The 9,742-nt window shown below is 41.6% G+C and overlaps 1 protein-coding gene across 8 annotated transcripts in view; it reads right to left on the bottom strand.

Annotated features, from left to right (window-relative positions):
• Window positions 1–8,553, bottom strand: part of Xpnpep1 (X-prolyl aminopeptidase 1) — a 59,849-nt gene extending 51,296 nt beyond the window's left edge. For 3 of the 8 annotated variants that reach the window (XM_046450252.2, XM_046450247.2, XM_046450248.2), the window contains exons 1-2: window positions 8,318–8,473; window positions 1,422–1,510 (exon numbers count right to left, since the gene is read on the bottom strand). Coding sequence is in view for 2 of the 8 variants with exons in the window: in XM_046450246.2 (XP_046306202.1) it covers window positions 1,422–1,510; window positions 8,412–8,443 (121 nt within the window). In the remaining 6 variants the exon portion in view is untranslated. Of the gene's footprint in view, window positions 1–1,421; window positions 1,511–8,317 lie in introns of all 8 variants that reach the window. The other 5 variants (XM_058581292.1, XM_046450246.2, XM_058581293.1 and 2 more) reach the window with 5 other exon arrangements.
• Between the last annotated feature and the right edge of the window lie 1,189 nt (window positions 8,554–9,742).

Genomic DNA, 9,742 nt, shown 5'->3' on the forward strand with positions numbered 1-9,742 from the left:
ATAAGAATAGAAAGGGCTAGTTCTTCCCATTTCAGCATCTTAACGCTTGCACAGATGCTCTTCCAGCATCAACAGCTTTTGAGGTGGTAGTTGGTGTCCTTGTGGCATGGCTGAGGGAAGGCTGAGGGCTTTCATGCATTAGTGGTGAATTCTCACAATAATCTTCCTAGGATTTTACACAGAAAGGAACAGGAGTTGAAAGGAGTTAAATAGTTGCCCAAATCAGCTGGATCATCATAAACTAGGACACAAAATGTATCCAATTCTCAAGTCCATGCTCCATTACCACCATATTACCTAGGGGACTTAAAAAGAGGCTACAGCATTCTAAGACCAGCAGAATCAAAATACGTAAACTCTATTAACCAGCCAGCATCTACAACCCCAAACAACTTAAGTTTCCTGAAATTAATTCTTCATATGTAGTAAAGAGAGAGGGGCTGGCTTGTGGCTCGGCAGTAGAGCGCTCACCTAGCACGTGCGAGGCACTGGGTTCAATCCTCAGCACCACATAAAATTACTAAATAAAATAAAAGTATTGGGTCCAACTACAATTAAAAAAGAGAAGTCTTCTTCCAGTTCTGATGAATCTATCCCTTTTTCCCTTTCTTCCTCTTTTTCATACTTCTCCTTCCTCTTTCCTTTCCTATTTCCTAATATTGCCCAAAATGTGCTGGATAGATATATCTGTATTTTTAAATAAAAAAAAGACCTAAAATTTCAATCATAGCGATCATAGCTCTGCTGTTCCAAGGGAAATTAGATAGTCAACAGTTTTTATGCACTTCAAGGGTTGAATTCTTCAGTCAGCTACAAGGAAACACTGAGATTCTCCACAGAAAAGCACTGGCTTATCTGGGATAGGAATATAGTAATGCATCCCTTTCAGAATCCAGGTTTCTGTCAACCCCTCATACAACTAACAAGCCCAGGGAAGAAAGGATGGTCCCAGAAATTTCTTCCCAGAAAGATTTTCCTAAAGGTATATTTAATTTACAAAGCACAATAATATATTTTCTCATTTCAGAATTTGATGAAAGGTTGAAAGCTAATTTCTAAGGTAAATCAATAAAGGACTATATTAAAAATAAAGAACAAGATAAGAAAAATAAAAATAATATATTTTCAATAATAGCCTATCTCTACTACCATCACCGCCCATCCCCACAAGAATGGGAAATGAAAACTACTACAATTCTCAGATTTGCTAACCAAAGAAAGTGGTAAATAAATAAAAACAGTAACCAACCACACTCAAGAAGCCAAAAAACAAAATGATTTTTAATTTCTAGATCCTCAACCCCAGTCATGACCAATTATTAATTCGTTATCCTCTCTTCTCACCCAATTTGGATTGGGATGAAGATATCTAAAATCCTTTTGAGATGCACCATCTAATTTACAGACAAAATGATTATTACCTGTTTTCCCACCTGTGTCTCCTAAGTGTATCACCTCGTTAGGTTCAATTATTCTTAGATTTCTCAGCTGAAAATCCTGGTGATTCGCCCTTAAATAGAGAAAGAACAGGATGTTGTAGACTTTGACCAGTAAACGTGGCAAAGCTCAGTCAAAGACATCAAGTCAACTTAGCAGTTTTCTTCCATGAGTCAGAAGAACTCTCACCCCAATATCAGTGATGGAATAAACAAAAGCTTTAGATAAACTTGCAGGTGTAAAACATCACTATGGCAGGCTAACCTCAGCTGGAGTTTCCACTGCATGAGTTCTCTTCACTATGTCTTTTATTCTATATAGCCAGACTAAGAAGATTTTATTTTCAAACATTTTATTTTATTTTATTTTTTCACTTGTACAGCTCTGTTTGGTCCTATTTCACATTTGTGGGGTTTGGGGGGGGGGGGTTGTTTTGGTTTGGTTTGGTTTGGTTTTGGTACAGGGGATTGAACTCAGGGGCACTCGACCACTCAAGCCACATCTCCAACCCTTTTTTTTTTTTTTTTAATTTAGAGACAGGGTCTCACTGAGTTGCTTAGTGCCTCACCATTGTGGAGGCTGGCTTTGAACCCCCAATTCTCCTGTCTCAGCCTCCTGAGCCATTGGGATTACAGGTGTGCGCCACTGCGCCTGGTTTGGGCTTTTTTTTTTTTTTAATAGTATACTATTTTTTTCTACTCTGGTTTCTATTTCTTCTCTTAGCAATTTAACCATTTTAGGTTCTTATTTTATAGTTCCTTTCAGACTTTCCATTTGGGATATCAATCCTCCCGCTTGCTGCATTCTGCAGCCTCTTGCTGTTGGTGGCTCATGCCTGTATGCTTTGTAATCTTCTATTAAGAGCTCTCGTCAGTAGACACTGCCTGTGAGAATGAGATGTGTCCTGGTTCTTACAAGCATTACTTCCACTGTTGTGTGCTTCTAGTACAACTGTCACATTAATATCTTAGCTAGAAGATTTGCACATGAGTCTCCTATCCCTACATAGGGCAGTATGATGCCCCAGACTCCTGGCAGAAAGGTCTCATTGCATTGGATAAACTTCCCGGGCTCAGTTTAGCAGTGTACCATTCAGGTTCTAAGTTCTCTCTAAATTTCCAGTACCTGAGGATTTCTCTTTCAAGTCTACACAAGCAAATATCTACTGAGAATCTTTCAAAAGCTAGTCCATATTCTACACAACTGTAAACGAAAAAAGACAATATATCTGACTTCAAGAAGTGTACATGGGATGGAGTAGGGGAGTGGGAGACATGTTCTATGAAAAAAAAAAAGGAAAGCTGGGAAAGGGAAAGAGGGTGTTTAGGCGATAAGTAGAAGGCTGTTTCATATGAAGTAGTCTCTGATAACAGCTGACATTCTGGCAGAGGCCTAAAAATAAGTGAAGGGGTAAACCACATTAATATCTAGTGGAATAACATTCCAGAAAAGGAGAACAGCAAATAATAAGGCACATGAGGCAGAAGTATGGCTAGTGTGCCTGAGGAAAAGCAGGAGGCCAGCACATTTGGGGGGATGCATGAAGGTAAGTGGTTAGGAGGTAAGACCAGAAAGGCACCAGGGGCCTACTGTAGGGATTTAGGATTTTACTTTTATTTTCAGCTATGAACATAAAGGCAATTGGGTAATAATTTGACCAAAGTGTTTCTAGAGACAGGTCCACATTAACTCAGTCTATCACATGGCCAGAACTAAAGACCAGACATTTTTACCAGTCACTCGAGGCCTGCTTTCATATGGCTGCTACTTTAGTTTCACAGGGCAGAATAAGATATAATAAACTAGAGAGAACCAGGTATCTTCCATTAAAAAAAATAATAATAAGACACCAGGTCAGGAGTGTGGCTCAGTGGTAGAACACTTGCCTAGCAAGCACAAGGCCCTGGTTTCAATCCCCAATACCACACACATTACATAACACACACACACACACACACATAAATGCAAATATTCTCAACAAAATACCAGCAAATTGAATTCAGTAGCTATAAAGAGGATCATACAGCATTACAAAATGGATTTTATCTCAGAAAGACAAGGTTAGTTCAACATATGAAAGTCAATTAATGTGACACACCATATCAATAGAATAAAAAACACAAACTACATGATCATCTCAAGAGACATGGGAAAAGCTTTTAACAAAATCCAAAACCCTTTAATGATAAAGTACTCAAAAAACGAAAAGAGAAGTTCCTCAACCTGAGAAATAATATTTCAAAACCCACAGTTAATAATATTCTTAATGCTGAAAGACTAAATGCTTTTCCCTATGATCAGGAATAAGACAGGGCTGACTACTCTTGTCACTTCTATTCAACACTGTATTAGAAGTCCTACACAGGGCCATTAGCCAAGAAAATAAAACAAAATGCATCCAGTTTAGTAAAGAAGTAAAACTCTTTCCTTTTAATGACATTATCTTAAATATAGAAAATCCTGAAGAATTCACCAAAAAGAAATTAAAAGTAAAAAAATTCATCAAGAATGCAGGATACAAAATCATACAAAAATCTGTTTTATTTCCATATCTTTGCAATGAACAAACAATGAAACTAAGAAAAGTCTATTTATAATAGCATCAAAAACAACAACTACTGAAGAATAAATTTAGCAAAATAAATACAATATATATACTATGGAAAGTACAAAAGATTACTGAAATAAATAAGACCTAAGTAGAAAGATATTCCATGTTCATGGATTGGAAGGTTTAATATTAAGATGACAATATTCCCCAAACAAATCTTCAAACTCAACACATTCTCTATCAAAATTCTAGCAGATTTCAATGCAGACATGTGGCAAGCAGATCCTAAAATAAGGAAATGCAAGAGACCGACAACAGCCAAAATAATCTTGAAAAAGAACTCACCCCTCCTGATTTCAAAACTTAATACAAAACTATGGTAATCAAGATAAGAGGATAGACTTATAGATCAATAAAATAGAATTGAAGAGCCAAAAAATAAACCCTCAAATTTACTGTCAAATGACTTCTGACAAGGGTTACCAAGACCATTCAATGGAAAAAGAATAGTCTCTTCAACTAATGGTACTGGAACAATCATCACCACTGCAAATGAATTAAGTTGGACCCACCTCACACCATGTACAAAAATTAATTCAAAATGGGTCATGGATATAAAATAGAAGCTAAACTATAAAACCCTTAAAAGAAAATATTGGCATAAGTCCACCTGACTTGGAATCTGGCAATGACTTCTAAAGATACAACATCAAAAACACTAGCAACAAAAGAACACATACACCAGACTTCATCAAAATAAAAACTATGTGGTTCAAAAGATACCATATCAAGAAACCATAAGAACAACCCACTAATAAGAGAAAATATTTGCAATGTGGTTAAGAGTCTAGTATCCTGAATGTATAAATAACTATTACAACAACAATGAAAGATAAATAACCTAATTTTAAAATGGGAAAAGAATCCGAATAGACATTTTTCCAATGAAAAGATGCTCAACATCATTAGTCATTAGTCAAAACCACAATACCATTTCACATCCACCAAGAAGGTAATAATCAAAAAAGACAGATAATAGCAAGTATGGACAAAGGTGTGAAAAATTATAACCCTCAAACGTTGCTGGTGGAAATGTAAAATGATGGTGTGGCTTGATAGTTCCTTAAAAGATGAAACACAGAGTTGGCATACAATCCAAGCAATTCCACTCCCAGTTATATACTCAAGAAAACTGAAAACATATATCCTCATCAAAACATGTACATAGAGCTAGGGCTGTAAATCAGTGGTAGAGCCCATGTCTAGCATGTGTGAGGTTTGGGGTTCGAGCCCCAGTGCTGTAGAAAAATAAAATGTATACACAAATGTTCACAGCTTCATTGTTTGTAATAGCCAAAAAGCAAAAACAATCAAAAGCCCATTAACTTATAGATGGACAAATAAAATTGTTCTAACCATACAATGGACTGTTACTTGGCAATAACAAACCATACTTTCAACATAGGTAAACCTCGAAAACATTACACTAAGAATTTAAACCTCTCACAGAAGACCACAAACTATATGATTCCATTTATATAAAATGATCCAAATAAGCAAATCCATAGGGGCAGAAAGCAAATTAGTGGTTGCCAAAGACTGGGGGTAGTGAAGAGTGATTACTAAGTGGTTCAATATTTTGGGGGGAGAATGATAAATGCCCTAAAAATTGACTGTGGTAATGACCATAAAACTTGGTAAATATACTAGTAACTAGTATACTGTACACTTTAGCAGATGAATTGTTTCATGCATGATACAATAAAGTTGTTAAATAATGCTGTTAAATTTTTAAACAAAGACACTTCTTTTTGTTGAGCAAGGCTACATTCTCAACCAATTTCTCATAACTTTATATGTAAATTTCCAAGATGTTGAGGGTAAGAAGTCAGTACCTCTTATCTATCTATGGATAGCTGGTCCCAATGACTGGTTTAGACACAGGACTAGACAGGCAGGAGGAGGTTATCCAGAGGTAGTCCTATCATTCATTTTACAGGAGAAGTAACAAAGATAACAGAGACCATACACCTCCATAGTTGCAAAGTAATGAGCCAAAACCAGGTTTGACAGGCAGGCTCAAGCTCTCCAGGTAAACATCACCAACTTGAACTCTCTCAGGATCCCTGGAGCCACAAGCAGGTAAACACTACAGTTGCTCTTGCTCTTATAGTACTGTGGTCTCTGTAGACTCCCAGACCCATCTTCCCTTCACTTATTTTGCCAGACACATTTACAAACTATCAAAGCAGGACCATCATTAAATGTTAGAGCTAAGGGGCTGTACCTCAGGGACCACCTAATCCAACTCCCTCCTCTAGACAAAGAAACTGAAAAACAGATTAAATGACTTGCTCAAAGGCTCAGAGCAATTTAGTGATAGAACCGAACCAGAGTCCAGACCTTTCAACTCTTGAGTTCCGTGCTCTTCCCCCTTCCCAGGACATCTTAAGCCTCCACCTTCCCAGAGTCATGATGAGCCACAGCAGGGGTAAAAGGAATGGAGGTATGCAGGGCACTTTCCTGTCCAACCTTTGTGCAAGATAGTTATGGCCAGAACTACTAACAACCACACATTTTTCTCCCTCTTTAAAAAAAAAAAATCCCAATGGGGTTCTAGGTACCCACTCCCAACGCTACCCCTAGTCCATGATGAGAATCATACATGTCTACCGCTCAGGACAGGGCAAAACAAGAACCATGATGCTCAATCATCCCTAGTGAGAAGAGATAAAGGCAAACTGGAATGGTTCTTAGGGTGGGGAAATGTTGTCTTTGTCTACCAGAATCTCTCCCTCCTCCTTTGAATGATCACCTTGGTTTTCCTTTTGAGAACATCCCTTTCTCCATTTCAGTCCAAGGGACTGGAATGAGTATCACCCACTCACCCACCAGGTTCTGGGTCCCAGGTTAATCCACCCCTCTGGCAATAATGACTGATTCAGGGATGAACATAAGAATGAAGTCAACCAGTGAGAATCAGATCTGGACCTTCTGTTCTGACTACTAGGAAAGATAATACTATTTCTGCTGGGGCTGTTAGCCTACAGCTCTCATAACCTGTCATAAGAAGATGGTCTGCCTGAGAATGAAGCCAACACTGAAATCAGAGAAAAGAAACAAAAGAGTGAGTGTGGGTGCTTCTGGACTCAGCTGCACCAACCTTTTTTACCTGAAGTCAATCTGAGTTCAGTTTCTATCACCCAAATTGAAAGAAGTCCTCACTTTTACACTGGATAGCACTGAAATTCTACTACTTATGGAAAAGGCCTGGGGCAAGTGGCCTCCCCTCTTTCAGGCTACCATCTTGACTCTTCTGCTTCTAAAATATTGTCATTCTATGAATCCAGCAATGACTATCTGGTCCTCAAAGGCTGCCTTCCAGTCTAGAGCCTAACTCATCATTATCAACTTACCTGGCCTCACTGCCAGCACCTAACTTAGATCTCTCCACAGTGAAGTTCATCACACCCTTCCATTAATGTACGTCTGGATCTCAGCTCACTCCTAAGTGTGGCAAGGCCAATCAAGTCAAGGTCAAGGTAGGTTTGTAATCTGTCAACTCACAAGCTCTGATCTGAATTTGGCAGGTAAGCCTGGCCATACTGTCATGATGAGTTCCTTCAAATCTCATATGTTTAGAGGGTGAGTGACCTCTGGGAATTATCAGAAAGTTTGGATTCCGACCTTTGTGTACTTTGATGGATTCTCTTGGTCTCCCACTTTGTTAGTAAATGTACCCTCATTGTTGGGGAAAATAAATTAAGACATATTTCACTCGAAGCAAAGGGATTATCCTTTTCATCTCTTTGTGCCCAAGAAGAACCCACGGCAGGTAACTGGTGGGATTTTCTTAAACGTTATGCCAAAATATTGCCCTAATGCAGCCTCTGAAAACACTTGAGTGAGGAGGGCCCAGAAGTGCCTATCTTTGTGGTGGTGAGGTTCTGTAAAATGAAATGCAGGTATCAGAAGTGTCAGGTGAAAACTTGAAGATCAGATGGCTGGGGAAGAGAGGCGAGGGCACGGGGTCGCCCACCTCTCAGTACCCGGGGAGAATCCAAGACCAGGCAACTTCCTGCAATTGCTGGGCCTCGCGGCGGGGCCACGGGGTGGAGGGCGGTGACCCCCACCGCACCCTCGGGTCGAGGGGGCAGGTCTTCTAGCACACTAGTCCGGGACAGGCTCAGGCTGCTCTGGGGCGCCGGTGGCCCCGCCGGAAACCAACCGGATCTTGCCCAGCTGCATGGCTCAGTCCCTTGGCTCCCTCTCAAGAGACTCTGGCAGCTTCGGCCCTCGCCCGACTGCGGCTGGCCCACCGCGGCTTACCCTTTCGGCCCTGCCTTCCAGGCTGCAGCACGCGCGAACCGACAGGGCAGCCGCGCGTTGCCCGGACGCCGGCTCCCCGGTAGAGTCCCCTCACCTTACTCGCGGTGGCTTTCTGGAGGCTGCCATTCGGTGGTGACGTGCCCCGGCCCACGTCAGGGGAGCGCAGACCAGCTGATCACCCCCGGAAAGGCAGGAAGAGGGAGGTGCGCGAACAGGCCGGCGGGCGTGCGCGCTCAGCCAGCCACGCCCCCTCTGTGGCGTGCCCGGCCCGGGCCCCGCCCACCCCCCAGGCCCCGCCCAGCTCCGGGCCTGGGCCTCTTGGCACGTCGAGAGGCTGGAGGCCGCCGCCGAACCCGCCTTTCTTCCTGCAAGGCTGGCCTCCGGAAAGGACGCCTTGCGGGGCGCGTCATCATTACTGTTCATTTTTATCTTCTTTCCCCAAAGAGGAAAGACAAGGGCTTTGAGGGTTAAAGGGGTGCCACCGGGGATGTTCCCGCTTTTAGGAGAGCTGAGAGGAGGGGACATGGCCAGTTCTGGAGGACTCTCGACAGGCGCCCCAAGGTTTTGTAGCAGGGCCTCATTTTCTAAGGCTTTACAGATAGATGCCCCAAAAATGATTTCTCCAGAGAGCTTCAAAATCCAGCTGCCCACTCCACTTGAATAGCTAATAGTCCCCTGAAGCCTAATGTGTCCGAAGGGAGCTCCTGACCCAATTCACCAGAACAAAACAGAAACGTTCTCCCTCAGTGTTCGCCGTCTCAAATGCTACCCCATTCTTTAAGGGCAAGATTTCCTATTCTTTAAGGTCAAAAATCTTTAAATCGTCCCTACCTCTTCTCTTTCCTACCCCACATCCAGTTTGTCAGCACATCCTGTTCGTTCTGTCTTCAAAATCGATCTCCTAATCGGACCATTTCCACCCACTGCATCTGTCACCCCTGTGGTGTGCATCACTACCACCTCACAAGTGCGATTATGCCCGCAACTGCACAGTCTAGCCTAAACACAGAAGCTGGAACCATGCTTGGAAGCCTAAGATCAAAATGCTTCTCTGCTCAGCACTTGGCAGTGGGTCCTCATTTCCTTCAGGATGAAAGCCCTACATGATCTTCCTGGAACATCATGTCCTACTGTTCCCACCTTGCTGAATCTACTCCAGCTGAACTGGCCTCCTTGATAGCCTTAAAAACTGGCACATTTATGCCCTAGGGTCTCTGCATTTGCTCTTGCCCCAAATATCAGGCCTCCCTTCCTCATTTTCCTTCAAATAATCACCTTTTTTAATGCGGCCTACCCTGACTACCCTATTCAAAGTCGTAAACTCTCTCTGACATACCCAACCTTCCTTACCCTGCTTTATTTTTTTCCATAGCACTTAACATCTTTTTAACATGATAAAAAATTTGATTTATGTGTATTGTACCC

Source organism: Marmota monax, unplaced genomic scaffold, assembly GCF_021218885.2.
Source record: "Marmota monax isolate L192 unplaced genomic scaffold, Marmota_monax_Labrador192_F-V1.1 WCK01_AAM20220418_F8-fsc00004, whole genome shotgun sequence".
In the NCBI taxonomy this organism is placed as follows: Eukaryota; Metazoa; Chordata; class Mammalia; order Rodentia; family Sciuridae; genus Marmota; species Marmota monax.